The sequence below is a fragment of the Propithecus coquereli genome, unplaced genomic scaffold (assembly GCF_000956105.1).
Source record: "Propithecus coquereli isolate 6110/MARCELLA unplaced genomic scaffold, Pcoq_1.0 Scaffold585, whole genome shotgun sequence".
Taxonomy (NCBI): Eukaryota; Metazoa; Chordata; class Mammalia; order Primates; family Indriidae; genus Propithecus; species Propithecus coquereli.
Window position 1 is genome coordinate 565793 of NW_012151785.1, and position 17261 is coordinate 583053.

The 17261-nt window shown below is 39.3% G+C and overlaps 2 protein-coding genes across 6 annotated transcripts in view; one reads left to right on the forward strand and one right to left on the reverse strand.

The window, feature by feature from the left end:
* The window catches only part of NCOA4 (nuclear receptor coactivator 4), a 23616-nt gene extending 12810 nt beyond the window's left edge, over positions 1-10806 (forward strand). For 3 of the 5 annotated variants that reach the window (XM_012658403.1, XM_012658401.1, XM_012658402.1), the window contains exons 2-10: positions 16-170; positions 1384-1524; positions 1708-1796; positions 2084-2192; positions 2741-2830; positions 3426-3569; positions 4656-5660; positions 6073-6213; positions 9273-9435. In XM_012658403.1, coding sequence (XP_012513857.1) covers positions 21-170; positions 1384-1524; positions 1708-1796; positions 2084-2192; positions 2741-2830; positions 3426-3569; positions 4656-5660; positions 6073-6213; positions 9273-9278 — 1875 coding nt within the window. In that variant the 5' untranslated portion in view covers positions 16-20 and the 3' untranslated portion in view covers positions 9279-9435. Of the gene's footprint in view, positions 1-15; positions 171-1383; positions 1525-1707; positions 1797-2083; positions 2193-2740; positions 2831-3425; positions 3570-4655; positions 5661-6072; positions 6214-9272 lie in introns of all 5 variants that reach the window. The other 2 variants (XM_012658400.1, XM_012658404.1) reach the window with 2 other exon arrangements.
* Positions 10807-11521: 715 nt separating this feature from the next.
* The window catches only part of TIMM23 (translocase of inner mitochondrial membrane 23 homolog (yeast)), a 23705-nt gene continuing 17965 nt past the window's right edge, over positions 11522-17261 (reverse strand). The window contains exon 7 of the mRNA XM_012658405.1: positions 11522-12058. Within this exon, the coding sequence (XP_012513859.1) occupies positions 11943-12058 (116 nt within the window). The 3' untranslated portion in view covers positions 11522-11942. The remainder of the gene's footprint in view (positions 12059-17261) is intronic.

Genomic DNA, 17261 nt, shown 5'->3' on the forward strand with positions numbered 1-17261 from the left:
TATTTTCTTTTAAAGGAACAATGAGCAGAATGAATACCTCACAGGACCAGAGTGGCTGCTCCAGTAATAGAGGACCCCTTTTGAGGTGTAGTGATGCACGGAGGGACTTGGAGCTTGCTATTGGTGGAGTTCTACGGGCTGAACAGCAGATCAAAGATAACTTGCGAGAGGTGTGACATGTGCTTTTCTCTTCCCTCGTCAGGACTCTTAGCACAGGACTGGTTTGAGCATGGCCAAGACTTGGCCTCTCAGTGCGAACTGCAAGTTTCACCCTGTGCCTCCATGGTCTACTTAATCCCAGTCAGTTGCCTGATATGTTGGTGCCTTCGATCCCATTGGGAAATAAGGCAGATGCTAGAAGAATCTAGAAAATCCTGTACCATTCTAGAGAATTCTGTTGAGCATGCATTTTTGATTGCAACTCTGTGTGGTTGTGGTGCCAGGCACCGTCCTCAGTAAAAATGATGAAATGAGTGAGCGGTGTACTGCTCAGCTGCATCCCCTCGATGCATACAGTGTGGCACATCAGCACGCTCCCATCATCCTTTAACCTGTTAGTGGCATGGTTCTGTGAAACGACTTTGTTAGGGTAAGCCAGGATGAAATCTGTAGTTAGTTCCAATAGCATTTTATTGGTGAGGCATACACTGACCAAGTATTACATGACTTGGAAACACAACAACTACACAGACAAAATAGTTTCTTATGTGATTCTCATGAATAATTTATAGCCTGTTTTGACTTTTTTCCTTGGGATTTTTGTATTTAGCCACCATTTGCATCATGGTTTATGCTTCCAGAAACATTTAGTTTACAATTTCACTTAAAACATCTACCCTAATGGTCTTCTAGCTGTTGACCTGTGGTTGCACATCTCTTTACTAAATTGGCCTCCTAAAAATGGACTGCTCATTCTGTGGAGCAGGAATAGAGATAAGGGCTAGCTAGTTACTAAGTTAATACTCTGTCTTATTCTGCTGATAAACTTGTAAAGCCATAGGTTTGAAAATTGTATGGATAACTGAGGGGGATCAATATCTCCTGGTACATCCTTGTATTTTCTCTTGATTACTTTAGGACACCCATATTGAACCTAATCCTCTTAGAAGGAGGGGAATTGAAGGAGGATTTTAGAGCTTAGGTTTGCCTTTATGGCTGGGATTCTTAAACTGGGGTCCATAGGGCTTTAGTAGGTTCATGGATGGGCTTTGGGACACTGAGCCCTGAAATTATAGACAAAATTTTGAGTATATGCATTTTTCTGGGGAGATACTTTATAGATGCAATTGGATAATTAGAAGGATTCGTGATCCCCAAAAGTTTAAGAACCTTACTATTCTGTGGGAAACATCATTCTTTGGGCTTATAACATGTGTTTCCTAGGTCAAAGCGCAGATTCACAGTTGCATAAGCCGTCACCTGGAATGCCTTCGAAGCCGTGAGGTGTGGCTGTATGAACAGGTAGACCTCATCTATCAGCTTAAAGAGGAGACACTTCAGCAGCAGGCCCAACAACTCTACTGGGTAAGGTGGCTGCATGGCTAGAATTGGTTTGAGCATGGTTTCTGGTTGCCAGAGAATGTCTTCCTTATAATACAGTGTTAATATGGATCAGATAAAAGTTTAATCTCAGGTGCTGTTTGTTAACTTGAATATACCTGGTGCATTTGGTATCATTGTGGCTAGATGGTTTCATTTTTCTTTTAGTTGTTGGGCCAGTTCAATTGTCTTATTCATCAACTGGAGTGTAGCCAAAACAAAGATCTAGCCAATCAAGTCTCTGTGTGCCTGGAGAGGTAAAGACCCTTTTTTGCTTGTTTTGACTTTTGGCTCTTTCAGTTTGGTATAATAAAAGAAAGTCAGTTTAGTAACTCATTGCATGTGTTGTATTTAACTTGACTTCTCTGTTGCTGTGGTAAGATCATTCTGCTTTATATATTTAATATTATACTAGCTGATACTATCTTTGGTTGAGTTGCTTACAAAAGTGCAATCGTTTAAAATTACTCACAATTGGCTTTTGTTTTGGATGAAGTTGAAACAGATACTCCTTAAAAATAGCCAAATTTTGCTTTTTTCCCAGACTGGGCAATTTGACCCTTAAGCCAGAAGATTCAACTGTCCTGCTCTTTGAGGCAGACACAACTGCTCTGCGCCAGACCATCACCACGTTTGGGTCCCTCAAGACCATTGTGAGTAATCTTGATCTCATAGGACACTTCTCAAGTCTGTGGACTCACAGATAGTCTTTTAAAATGGAATTACATTTTTACTGTGAAATTAGTGGCTTTCTTTGGTTAGCTTCATAAATTTCATGTTCTAGTAGAACAAGTGGATAGAACATTAGGCTGCTGGTTCTTGGAATATAGTACTGACTCACTGATAGTCTTTGGAATTTATCTTACATGCTATCTAAATGCTTTTGACATTTCTTGTAAAATTTATGGCTTGAATGGTCTTTAATAAAGAACCAAACATGGTCTCATTTGGGTCTCATTAAAAATAATACTACTACAAATTCTGGTAAAGATTTCTAATATGATGACAGCTATGTAGTAGATAAAGTACTCTCAGATTTGATAAGTACTTTGTAGGTCATTGAATTTAGTGTGAGCAATATTTATTCCAGTGAAATTGTGATGCTTTGATTAATACTTTTGAAATTTATGAATTACAGTTTAATTTTTTTAATATGGAAGCATAGCATAAATAACATGATTAAATTGTCTTCATTTTATAGCAAATTCCTGAGCACCTGATGGCTCATGCTAGTTCATCAAATATTGGGCCTTTCCTGGAGAAAAGAGGCTGTATCCCAATGCCAGAGCAGGTAAAATGTCAATTCTGTTTCTGGTAACCGATATTTCCTTTAGGTTTTGACTAAATCACTTTTTTTTTGGCTACTATTTATTTGTAAAAAGCCACCACTGGTAATGAGTTGGTGTATTCAGTTGAATGCTTCCTTTAAGATTGAATGTCAAATAGAAATTTAGATGTTTTATAAGTGTTGAATAAGAAAGTAATTGTTACCAGTCATTTCATAGGAAATTACCATCAGCTATCTTATTGGTATTGGTTCTCTCTTGGGGATTCTTTTTATAATTCGTAGAGGTGATTTCTTTCTTCCTTTTTTTTGCCTATAATGATGTTGACACTATAGAGATGATTTATTTTTAAAGGCAATGCGAATAAAGGTTCCTAGATGCTTTAGTTGAGAAGAATCCTAGAGATCAGCTATACCCCTTGTTTTATAATTGTGAAGATTGAGGCTCTGGGAAGGTATGTGACTTGCCCAGAGTGAGTGGCGAGACAAGATTAAAGAGCCTTGGTCTTCTGTTTTTCTGGTGAGCTTTCTGCTGCATTTGACATTGCCTTGTTAAACAGCAAAGTATTGTGTGTCAACACAAAGTATTGTGTGTTAACAGAAGTCAGCACCCAGCATCACAGCTGTCCCTCTCAACAAATGGCTCCTTGGAAGTAAACCTTCAAATGGTCGTCAGGCTCCTTACCTACCCAGCACCAACCCCCAGGACTGGCTCACCCAAAAGCAGACCTTGGAGAATACTCAGGTGTGTCGATGCCTTTATTGTTTCTGAGGTAGATGTAGTAGTAGATTGGGTTATTAGCCAGTAGTATGTGTGTTTATTTAGTTTTTAGTTGTAGTGTGGAACATAATTTTTTAATTACAATAGTGACATCTCTTCACCATAGACAGAAAGTTTAGGAAATAAATATATATTTATAAAATACCCTAATCCCAACACAAAGAGACAAATACTAACATTTTTTGTTAATATACTTCATTTTTCTGTGTATACGTATACTTCTAAAAAATCATTCTATAAGTCTTGTTTTGGTAAGTAGATTTTTTCACCAATATAGCATGAATATATTTCTCTGTTATTTAATTTCTTCTGTAAAATCTTTAATACTATGTAATATTTCATTGATTGGCTGTAACTTAAATTCCAGTTTTTCTGGATATAAAGAAAGTTCCCCTAAACATCCAGGAGCTAATATTTGTGTGTATTCTTGATTAGTTCCTTAGGAGTAAACTTCTAGAAATTGCATTACTAGATTACGGTTCTGCATACTCTTGAAGACTTTTGATATATATTGACAATTTGGCTTTCTAGAAAGTTGGCAACAGTTTATGTTCCCACCATTAGAGTATTTAGGGTACCTGCTTCCTTCAAACCTAATAGTGGTAGTCATTTACAAATTTTTCTCTCTGAATTTGATACAGAATATCAATTTTGCTTTTGTTTTGAGTGTCTTGATTAGTAAGGATGTTGAGTATTTTCATGTGTATTAGGCTTTTTTGATGATTTACTTGATCATATCCTTTGCCCATTTTTGTGTTCTTTTTCATAAAGGCATATTATATAGAGATACTCACCTTTTTTCTATCAAATATGCTAGAAATACTTCCTCCTAGTTTGCCTTTAATATTTTTAAGCATTTATAAAATTACAGAAAATAAAATTATTTACACAGGCATCATATATATTTTTATATCTAAACACAAATCCCTTGCCTCTTGGTTTTGTATACTCAACTTCAGAAACACTGGGCAAGACAGTAAATATGTAGACAGAATCCCCAAAGCAGTCGTAATTGTTCTGGCAAACTAATATTGTATGCTTCTTGTGTAGACATCTGCTAGATCCTGCAATTTCTTCAGTAATGTCTGGGGCAACCTAAAGGGCTTGGAAAACTGGCTCCTCAAGAGTCAGCAACAGGAAGTTCCTGAAAAACCAAGTTATCAAAAGTGTAATAGCCATTCTGCTACCAGTTCTTTCTCCCTTGAAATTGAAAAGGTTGAAGATGTAGAGCTTCCTGATCAAGAAGAGATGGACCTGTCTGATTGGCTGGTGACTCCCCAGGAGTCCCATAAGGTGGAGAAGCCTGAGAATGGCAGCTTTGAGACCAGTGAGAAGTTTAAGCTCTTGTTTCAGTCCTACAGTGTGAGTGATTGGCTTGTCAAGCCTGACTCCTGTACCAACTGTAGTGGCAACCAGCCCAAAGGTGTGGAGATTGAAAACCTGGGCAATCTGAAGTGCCTGAATGACCATCTGGAAGCTAAGAAATCGTTGTCCCCACCCAGCATGATTACCGAGGATTGGCTTGTCCAGAGCCATCAGGAACCATGTAAAGTAGAGGAGGTCTGCAAAGCCAATGAGCCCTGCATGAGCTTTGCAGACTGTGTGTGTGATGAGAATTGTGAGAAGGAAGCTCTGTGTAAATGGCTTCTGAAGAAAGAGGGAAAGGATAAAAATGGGATATCTGTGGAATCCCAACCTGAGCCTGAGAAGCATAAAGATTCCCTGAACATGTGGCTCTGTCCTTCCAGAAAAGAGGTAATGGAACAAGCTAAAGCACCAAAGGCAATGGATCCTTCTAAAATCGCTGATTCCTTCCAAGTCATAAGGAACAGTCCCTTGTCAGAGTGGCTCATCAGGCCCCCATGCAAAGAAGGAAGACCCAAGGAAGTGCCTAGTACCGAGGACAGAGCTAGCAAGCAAAAGCTTAAAAGCCCTGTGACCACTTCCTGGTGCCCCTTTAACACAGCTGACTGGGTCTTGCCAGGGAGGAAGATTGGAAACCTCAGTCATTTGTTGTCTGGAGAAGACAAATGGCTACTTCGAAAGAAGGCCCAGGTGAGCGCAGACGTCATAATAGCATTGTTGAAAGTTTTACTTTCACAGTCCCAAACCTTGCAAATGGATCAGATCCTTAAATATGTTAAATGCTACATTTGGTGGAGGTATTAATTCTGAGGCCATCTTAGCAACAGAATGGAGGATTTATGATGGTTCAACCTGAATTTTTTGTGTATTTTCCAGGCCCCAAGTCCCATCCTGCAGGAAAGAAAGAACCCCAGCCTGTTTACTGCTTTTTATGGAAAAGATTTGGGGTAGAAATAACAGTTGTCACCTTTGTTCTTGGTTATTAGAGAGAGTGGCCTAACATTTACATTATTCTTTATAGACATTATTTGGAAGATGAGTTAAGTTGGTCTCATGCCTCCTAGTTGTCACGAAGCAACCCATCCTTTTGGTTTTATTGCAGGGAGTATTACTTAATCCACCCCTACAGGAGGAACATAACTTTCCCCCAGACCATTATGGCCTCCCTGCAGTGTGTGATCTCTTTGCCTGTATGCAACTGAAAGTTGACAAAGAGAAGTGGTTGTATCGAACTCCTCTACAGGTGAGTACATTCCACCAGTGTGAATATTACAGATTACAGCTGTTTATACAATAAATGTTATTGTCTTACATATGAAGTCATACTTTGCTCATTGAACCACATTCCTGTTAAATGGCATAAATACTAAGCAGATGAAGGTGGGAGAGAGGAACCTCATCAAAAGTTCATGTATTTCACTTGAACTTGCTTGGTAACCTTTAAAGATGTAGCCGTCAGGAATTTTGAGATGCCATGTGGATTCCATTAGTTTACCAGGGATACCTTGGAGATAGTTCTGGTTTGGTTTCAGGCCACTACAATAAAGCAAATATCCCAACAGAGCAAGTCACAGGAATTTTTTTTGTTTCCCAATACATATGAAAGTTATGTTTACACTGTACTTTAGTCTATTAAGTATCATTTGTCTTAAAAAATATCATTATGTCTTAAAAAGTATATATACCTTAATTAAAAAATACTTTATTGCTAAAAAATGCTAACAGTCATCTGAGAGTCATGAAATTTTTGCTGGTGGAGGGTCTTATCGCGATGTTAATGGGTGCCGCCTGGTCAGGGTGGCGGTGGCTGAAGGTTGGAGTGGCTGTGGCAATTTCTTAAACTAAGACAACAGTGAAGTTTGCTGCGTTGATTGACCATTCCTTTCACGAAAAATTTCTTGTAGCTCGTTTGATGGCATTTTGCCCACAGTAGAACTTCTTTCAAAATTGGAGTCAATCCTCTCTAACCCTGCAGCTTTATCAACTAAGTTACTAGAACTTTCGAAATCCTTTGTTGTCATTTCAACAATGTTCACAGATTCCATGTCAAGAAACCACTTTGTTACACAGCCACCCTAAGTAAAACTAAACAAAACAAACAAAAAACCGCTTTCTTTGCTCATCCGTTAGAAACAACTCATCCTTTCAAAGCTTTATCATGAGATTGTAGCAATTCACTCACTTCTTCAGGCTCTACTTCTAATTCTAGTTATCTTGCCATTTCCACCACATCTGCAGTGACTTCCTCCACTGAAGTCTTAAATCCCTCCAAGTCATCCATGAGGGTTGGAATCAGCTTCTTCCAAACTCCTCTTAATGTTGATACTTTGACCTCCTCTTGTGGATTTTTAATTAAAACATTTTTTTAAAAAATTTTTTAGAGACTGGGTCCTACTCTGTTACTCAGGCTGGAGTGCAGTGGTACAATCATAGCTAACTGCAGCCTTGAACCTTGGTCTCAAGCAATCCTGCCTCAGCCTCCTGAGTAGCTGGGACTACAGGCGTGTACCTCTATGCCTTGCCTCCATGCCCCTCTAACTTTAAAAAATTTTGTAGAGACAGGATCTTGCTATGTTGTGCAGGCTAGTCTCAAACTCCTGGCCTCAACTGATCCTCCCACCTTATCCTCTCCAGTTGCTGGGATTATAGGCATGAGGTCCTGTGCCTGGATAATGAATGTTTGCAGTGGCATCTAGAATGGTGAATCCTTTCCAGGTTTTCAATTTAATTTAAGATCCATCAGAGGAATCACTATCTGTGGCAGCTATAGCCTTATGAAATGTGTTTCTTAAATAATAAGGCTTGCAGTCAAAATTATTCCTTGATCCTTGGGTGGATGTCGCTACCAGGCACGAACATGTTAATCTACCTGTATATCTCCATCATGGCTCTTAGGCGACCACGGCTGCATTGTCAGTCAGTAGCAATATTTTGAAGGGAATCTTTTGAGCAGTAGGGCTCAGCAGTGGGCTTGAGATATTCAGTAAACCATGCTATAAACAGATGTGCTGTCATCCAGGCTGTGTTTTTCCATTTCTAGAGCACAGGCAGAGTAGATTTTGGCCTAATTCTCAATGGCCCTTGGATTTCCAGAATAGTAAATGAGCATTGACTTCAACTTAGTCACCAATTAGCCTCTGACAGGAGAGTCAGTGTGTCCTTTGAAGTTTTGAGGACAGGCATTGACTTCTCTAGTTATGAACGACCTAGATGGCATCTTCTTCCAATAGAGGGCTGTTTCATCTACCATGAAAATCCGTTTAGTGTAGCCACCTTCATCGACGATCTTAGCTGGATCTTCTGGAGAACTTGCTGCTTCACCTTGCATTTTTATATTATGGAGATGGCTTCTTTCCTTAAATCTCATGAATTAACTTCTGCTAACTTCAAACTTTTCTTTGCCAGCTTCCTCACCTCTCATAGCTTTCGCAGAATTGAAGAGAGTTAGAGCCTTGCTCTGGATTGGGTTAGGCTTTGGCTTAAGGGAATGTTGCGGCTGGTCCGATCTTCTACCCAGTCAACTGAAACTTTGTCCGTATCACCACCACCGAGGCTGTTTTGCTTTCTTACCATTCATGTGTTCACTGGAGTAGCCCTTTTTGTTTCCTTCAGGAACATTTCCTTTGTATTCATGCTTGGTGCAAGAGGCCTAGCTTTCAGCCAGTCTTGGCTTTCAACGTGCCTTCCTCACTAAGCTTAATATTTCAGCTTTTGATTTAAAGTGAGAGATGTGGACTCTTCCTTTCACCTGAACGCTTAGAAGCCACTGTAGTGTTACTAATTGGCCGAATTTCAGTATTGTGTCTCACGGAATAGGGAGGCCCAAGGAGAGGAGAGAGAGACAGGGAAATGGCCAGTTGGTGGAGCAATCAGAACACACGTTTAGCGATTACATTTACCATTTTCTTTGGGTGCAGTTTTTGGCACTCGGAAACAATTCCAGTAGTAACATCAAAGATCACAGATCACCATAACAGATAAAATAATGAAATATTTGAAATAATGCGAGAATTACCGGTATGTGAATATAGACACAAAGTGAGCACGTGCCGTTGGAAAAATGGTCCTGATAGACTTGCTGGATGCAGGGTTGCCACAAACGCTTTTTAAAAATTTTATTTGAAAAATTTTCTCCTCATGTTTCTCTCCACAAACCTTCAATTTGTAAAATATGCAGTATCTGTGAAGTGCAATACAATGAACTATGGCTGTATTGAGAAATGAGTCTGGACTTTAAGGTGGGGAGACTTTGCTTTTATTCTCCAGTGAAGTAACTTCTTATCTATGGACCTCTCTTTACAGATGTAAAGGAACGGACGACTGGAGTTGAACAGCTTTTCTGCAGTTTATCACGTACCCATGAGCTGAGTGACCACAGCTTGCCAAATCATTGTTTCTGGGTCTGACCAGTCAGCTTAGTTCCTTTCCTGCTTAATTTTGAACTAGTGAAGTGAAATAAGTCATCGGATTATGAGTTACTGTGTGAAAGAAAAAGGTTGTCGCTGATGCTGAGGCAATTCAGTTCCTTCCGTCTCACAGAAGTATTAATTTACCCCCACACTAGAGATGCGGCATCTGGGTGGACAGGTCTTTTTCACAAGCCTCCAAGATTCCTTAGATTGGGCTGTTACTAGAAGTACACCAAAACACTGTAGTTTTAAAAACGAACTAGTTCTGTAATCAAAGTGTACTGACGTATTCCAAAGCTAGTACACTTCCTTAACCTTTTGATTGTCCTTTAGATGCTTCTCTTGCTGTCGGTTTTCTTCTATTAGGGGTTTGAAATATGATTTTTCTGTTCTATAGTATATTTTGCACAAATAATTAACCTTGCCAATATAGTTATTACCAAAATGTATATTGATAATCTTGGCAATTTTTGACATGAATTACCAAATTTCTTAGCCTATATATCAGTTCTACATTGTTTTTCGTTTGAAAGAAATTCAGCAAAATTTTGTCTTTATTCCTTTTTCTAAATGTTATTACAGAATCCAGTGAGCTCTTTTAGAGGGACTATTTATTTCAAGACTATTTTCAGGTTAGATCTAGCCTCTTCGGTGCCCGCTGAGAGCAAATAGCCAATACATGTTGGAAATGTCATATAGTACTTGAACCATTCACTATCCTAGGGATTACTGGTGCATCCTGTGTAAGTGGAAGCTGAGTTTGACACCTGGTGCTTTTAAATGAGGGATAAAGTTGTCCTCTCACTGCAAGCACGGCATACCTGTACCTCCGAAAGTACAATGCAGTGACATTTTAGTGAACGGGCCGTTTTCAACACTTGTGCCTTCGGGTGTTCATTGAAGCTTTATGAAAACTATTGATGTTTTCTCAAAATCCTTAAAGTCATGTCCATGCTTTAAAAAGTCTCTGTAGGAGAGAAGTGGGATTTATAATGTTTTTAAATTCAGTTCTCTAAGATGAGATATCTTTGCTGCTTTTCAGGCTTTGAAAACTATTAAGCCTCTTAACTGCCTGTGTTACTGGAAATATTTTTTGGGGAAATTTCATGGTCCCACAATGTCATTCAACTCAGTTTCACTGGATTTCTTTGAACCACAGCTGAAAAGAGCTTCGTATTACTTTTTAATCTCCCTGCAGATACCGTTTAGAACTATTGTAATAAAGGTGGTGGGCAAAACCAACTTACGGAACCTTTCCAGTATCTTAGGTTGCAGCAAACTTTGTAGTTTCTTTTTTGAGGTCTAACACACTGTATTTTACATGATCACAGTGTAATTTACATTATCACTATGTTAATGAGTATGTAAAACATTCTTTTGCATTGATGCATTTTGTATCTGTCTCCATTAAAAGCATAATGGCCATAGTTGTTGTGTTATTTGTAAAATGATTTTGTCAAAAAATGTGCTGTCATGTTGTATAAATGTGATAACCTTTGGTTCAGAGTACAGTTGAGAAACAGTTGGAACATATAAATTGTATATTCTGTTCACCAATGGCAGTGTATTTTATGAATCAGATTAGCAAAGAACAGGTATATTATTCTTCCATTTTCAGTCTTTTCTTCAAAACTTAGTTTTTTTTTTTGTTTTTTTTTAAACTTTAGCTAAGTTTCAGTGCTTTTATGCTGGGGTTTCCCTTTTACTAGATGCACCCAAAAAGGTCTTTGTTCTCCCTCATACATATAGCTGCCAGGTGTTCAGTACAGTAGTAGGTATGTGTGTAACCTACAGTGCAGTTATATGTGACTAACTTCATTCTGTGGAAACAAACTCCCATGTTCTTGAAAAACATCCAGCTCTAAATTATTCCCAGTAACGAGTGAGTTCATATGTACAGAATTAAGCATGATTGCTGGACAGATTGTTCTAGCACACTAAATTGAGTAATGGTTAACCTTAAATACCTTTATGTTTAGTGTCAGCTCTACTGGAGAAGAATCTTGAATGCCACCAGTAGTCCTTCATTTCAACCCAAATATGAAAACACATTGTTTTGGCCTAGCTGGGATGGAAAAAAATGCCAAGAGTACTTTCACTTTATACCCAGGTAGATGCTTTTAAATGGAGACATTATGCTTATTTTGGAGTTATAACTTTGGTTCTATTTTCACCCTTTATTCAGAATACAGTGCAACATTACAGTTTCTGGTCATTAAGTGAACAGACTTGCTGATATAGTACTGACAAGCATGACCCGAATTCTGGGAGTAAGTGGTTTTCCAGTTCAGGGGGGAGGAGAGAGAACAGGTAGGTGTGAGGTCTTCTCTGACGGAGAAGAGAACCACGATACTCAGTGAGCCACCAAAGGGTTTTGCCTTCAACCCCCTAATGGCTGGGAAGAGTGCCAGTTCTGGTCAGCCATCCACGATCTTCATCACAGCAAACCAGAATCTCCAATGTTTCAAATTATTTGTAGGTAGAAGAGAATAACTCCAGACTGACTGATAAACTGATCTGGCTGACTACTGAAGTGTCCTCCATTCATGAGTTGGCAAAATCTTCAGAGTGACTGTTGGAGCAAGGAGCCTTTCATGTGCTCCCAGTTATTATATAGCGCATAGAGGCTGGTAAGTGTCAGTCCTGCCAGACCACCTCGTGCTACCCCTCGGAGACCACCTGGGAGAGAAGGAAAAAAGAAACTGAAATAGACTTATACTGCGTAGTACCCTAGCATCAAAGGGTTAAATAAGTACTGTAAAATGGAGACACCATTTTAAAATAAATATTCCATCTTAAACAGGAGAATAAGTTTTAAAGGTAATATAAGGAAACCAAGACTTAACTCCCAAGAAATAAATTCCCCAAACCACTTGCCTAATCCATATACAACTTTATATTTTCACATTCACAATCTTTGTTTCACTTTCTAACTTGTTCCTAACAGCGATTTATTATTGAAGTTCCGACCTCAATCATTTCCTGCTAGTCATATAATTTAGAACTTCACTACCACTGTCAATGGGTTTAAGGTTGTAATGTAAGCAGGTGACACACTATTTGGAAACAGTATTAACAACCTTTAGACTCCGGACAGGTCCTTCAAATATTAACTTTGAAAACTCAAGCAGCAGCAGTGAGAAGACCGGCTATAGCGAAGCTCAGAGCTAGGGCTGACGACCCTGCCTGCCCCCACGCCTGCACCGCTGCATCAGCCTCCCGCAGGTCATGAGCAGAGGGACCCGGCATCATCACACAGCTGAAAGAAGTTCAGGAGCTAGACATCGAACTATTTCTGCTTGACAGCAAATGAACAAAGTTTTCATGTGCAAAAGATCAGCAATAGGCATTTCATTTGAAATTCTGAAACAAAAGTTTCAATGAGTTATTTAAACATCGTCTCCGAAGTCTAAATAAGAGGAAGCTACAAATAAATTTCTCACAACACAAAATGCCACAAGTGCTTGTGGTTACAAAATGCCAGTCTTATGAAGTGAAGAAAAATCAAACTAAGAAACTCCCCAGGAATGGGGGTGCCCGAAGAAGCTTTTAAAACCTCATGTTCTCTTGGAGCTCCACAAACAAACAGGGATCAGAACTTGAGGTAGCCAACACTGTACCTAAGGTGCATTTGTTCCACATCATGTGTCAGGGAGACAAAGGGGGCGCTGTGGAGGAGGGGCTGCCTTATTACAGGTCCTTTAGCTCTGTGAGTCAAGCCTGTGGAATTCAGTGATGTTGCTGAGTTAAAACACGTCAGGACTAACCATTCTGCAATGAGTGTCCCACCAGATGGCTTCAGCTGATAGATGAAAGGACCACTCCCTCCAGGAATCGCTCCAGTCTGAACACTTCTGATAGCTCACCTGCTTAAGTTTTTCTTAGGCTTTCACGAAGTGCCACAATTATCTCTCTTAAACAGACGCAAACAGAAACTGCAGACACCATCTATAAACAGCTGTCTGTGTGTGGTAGAGGGACCAAAACATTAAAAAAAAAAAACAACAACAAAGCCCACTAATCAGAGTAAATGGGAGGTATGTCCTTGAAGTTCATACCATCTCTACGTCATCTTGCTGTATTTCAGACTGTAGGCATGGCAGTTGAGTTTGCAACTGTATTCAATGTGGTTGAAAAATTATAAAAATTGGAAAATGTATATTCAATGTATACTCAACTTGCTAACTTAAAACAATCTGCTCAGTATAATTAGGATCAACCACTGTTTTTGACTAGTAAAAGTCAATAAAAAGCTGTAGGGCTGAAAGTGAACTATAATCAGACCAAATTCCTAAAGTGGAAAAAATAAACTACGAGGCACAGGAGAATAAACCCTAAAAGGTATCTGCAACCACATGGCAAAGGCTTAGTTATCAGACCTAAACTTTGAGTGTAATGAGGGTTCTTTCAAACAGCCAAAATGCAGTAAGCTCCACTCTGAATCAACATAAAACAAAGCAATAGCCAAGGTGCCCTTGCCACACTGTTAGTTAGTAGAAAAATTGACAAAGGTTAGGTAACTGAAAGCACAATAATTTTGCAGACACTATTTCCTACCAAACATTCAACTTCAGACTAACTCCTCTGGACCTCTACTCATTAACAGATCCACAGGAGTGTGAAGTCTGCTCACTGCTTTGGAAAGAGCTGCAATTTACTGCTTCTAGTTGGCCCTTTGCTTTGCATGTCTTAAGAACATGGTTTCTACTTGGCCCTAGTGGGAGGATTTTCACACCAGTTCTCAGCTACCAAATAACAAGATTTCTGGGGAATCCACTTTGGCATAGACACTAGGGGTAACATAAAGACATTGGGATCTACAAGGCTTCAAAGCTCTTTGGGACACCAGTAACATATTAAGTGTCTCTTAAGAATAATTTATTCCCCAGAAAGCTTTCTATTTTCTAACCAAAATGCAACAAAAACTTAGTTCAAATCAGTGAAGTTACTTCTTTCAAGGTCAGAAAAAAGTTATCTCCAGCAAGAAGACACCAAACATCAGTGTGTGATTTACTTACCACACATAGCTAAACTCAAGGGGAGCCTTTTATCACATACCAGCCATGTTTTAACTGTTTCCATTAATACCAGGGTTTCCCAACTGGTTGATCTGATAAAAAAGTTTAAGGACCTGCTTTAGGCTTTCTGTAATTAAACAACTCTGATCAACTAAGCACAGGAAGTTGATCAGCAAATATACTTGCTTTGAACAGAGAGTAACCAAATAAAGCCAACGGTCAATTTCTACAAAGTAAAGCACACATAAGACTTGTGTTTCAGTTTTACCTTCTATCTTTTGGATCTTTACACAACTCTTCCAGAGAGATAGGGCAAATATTACCTAAACATAGTAAAATGAGCTGAGAATATTTAAGTGGGATATAGAGCTGGTTAGTGGCAGAACTAACACATTCAAATGACAATTACTTTAGCAACAACATTAGCAAATCTTCCTTAAAAGGGCAAGACAGGAAATACTTTAAGCTTTGAGAATCAAAGGACATTATGTAGGTACTTATACAATGTTTAAAATGTAAACATTTAAAAAATGTAAAACACATTCTTAGCATTCAGGCAGTGAAAAGATAAGGCAGCTGCCCAGCAGGAGTTGATGACCCCTGGTTTAAAGGAACAGCCTTACCGACTTCTGAGATGGCTACTAAATACCATTTTGGGGGGACTGTTTAACTGTCAAAATTGTGGTACATGTAAAATTTGCCACCTTAACCATTTTTAAGTGTACACTTCAGCAGCAGTAAGTACATTCGAACTGTTGTGCTATAATCGCCAACATCCACCTTCAGAGAACTCCTCCATCTTGCAGAACTGAAACTCTGGACCCATTAAACAGGATCTCCTCACTCCTCCCATCCCTGGCAACTACCATTGCGTTTTCTGTCTCTATGAATCTGACATACATACATTTATTTACAGTTTTTATTATTTTTATATAAAGGGGGGGCTGTGAGGAGGGGGAGTTTAATCCCTCCCTGCTGCTTTTTTTGAGACAAAGTCTCACCCTGTTGTCCTGGGCAGAGTGCAGTGGCATCATCATAGCTCACTGCAGCTTCAAACTCCTGGGCTCAAGTGATCCTCCTGCCTCAGCCTCCCGAGTAGCTGAGACTACAGGTGTGTGCCACAACACCCAGCTAATTTTTCAATTTTTAGTAGAGATGGGGTCTCACTCTTGCTCAGGCTGGTCCTGAGCTCAAGTGATCCTCCCCTTGGCCTCCCAGAGTGCTGGTATTACAGGCGTGAGCCACTGAATCTGACTTTTCTAAGTACCTCATATAAGCAGAATCATGCATTTGTCCTTGTTCATCCATATTGTAGCACGTGTCAAAATTCCCTTCCTTTCAAAGGCTAGATAATACTCTGTTGTACGGCTAGGCCACAGTTGGCATCCATTCATCCATCAATGGGCACTCGGGGCCAGGTGCAGCAGCTCATCTCTGTAATCCCAGTACTTTGGGAGGCCAAGGTGGGAGGATGGCTGGAGCCCAGGAGTTTGAGACCAGCCTGGGTAGTAACATGGTGAGACCCCTGTCTCTACAAAAAGTGGAAAAAAAAAAAAAATTAACCGGGCGGGTGTGCATGTAGACCCAGCTATTCAAGAGGCTGACCCAGGAGAATGGCTTCAGCTGGCAAGTTGGAGGCCAAAGTGAGCTGTGATGATGCCACTGCACTCCAGCCTGGGTGACAGAGCAAGACCTTGATTCAAAAATCAAAAGAAAAAAACACAAAACAAAACAAAGGACACTTGGTTTGTTTCTACCTTCTGGCTATTGTCAATAATGCTGTTATGAACATGAATGTACTAAACACCATTCAATTTTAAAGAATAATCAATGCCTTAAGAGTTGGATCGAAATGGCCTGGGTGAAGATCGAATATCAAATTCTGCTTGAAGAAAAGCAATTAACATTCACTGAATTATAGTTATACTTTCAGCAGTATTTAATGTGACTTGTTTCATTTAAAATGCATTACAACCCTATAAAGTGATAACCACTATACACAACTTTATAGATGAGCACAATATTTTAACTAAAACTTTTTAAGAGATGGGGTCTCAGTATGTTGGCTAGGCTGGTCTATAACTCCTGAGCTTCAAGTGCTCTTCCTGCCTCAGCCTCCCCAGTAGCTGGGATTACGTGCACACACCACCACACCTGGCTATGAGCACAGTATTAAGATGACCCTTTTCAAAGGTTAAATAACTAGTGAAACATTTCCAAATTTTTCATAATACTTCTGCTTTAAATGGCTTAATTAACTATATATGTTCTATATTCATACCTCTGAAAGGTACCTTCATTTGTTGGATTGCTTTATTGTGCATTAGTTACCTGATTAGCTGAGTAATTCTGTTTTTTAGTAATCTACCCATCACAAAAGTAGCACTTTTACTCCATAGACATAAGAAGAAGTCTCAAAAGGATTATAAAATCCAAGTTTTCCTGAGATATCTAAGGGTAAGAGGCTTTTTCTGTTGAAAATGGATTGCATTCAAATTTTACTCTTAAGAGCTCATATTTCTTGCAACACACACATGCACACGTACTCACAAAAACAGAGCTCCCAGTAGAGCAAGAGAGTAAACAGAAAATTTAACCTTGGCATAGAACAACCTTATTAAAAATCTAAAAATTCTTTCACATTGGAAGTCTATAGGGTCAAATTTAAACTTTTAATTGGCAGCATAAGGGTGGCACTCAGACAGCAAGTTTTGTTGGCCCAAATCTTTTAAAAAGATCTAATCAATATTCAAAAAACCAGAGACTTCACACAAAAATATGGGATTCCAGTTTCTTTTGAATAAATGGAAGACACTAATTACGCATGTTGGCAAATGGCTGGAGCTGAGCGGGAGGTGTTTCTA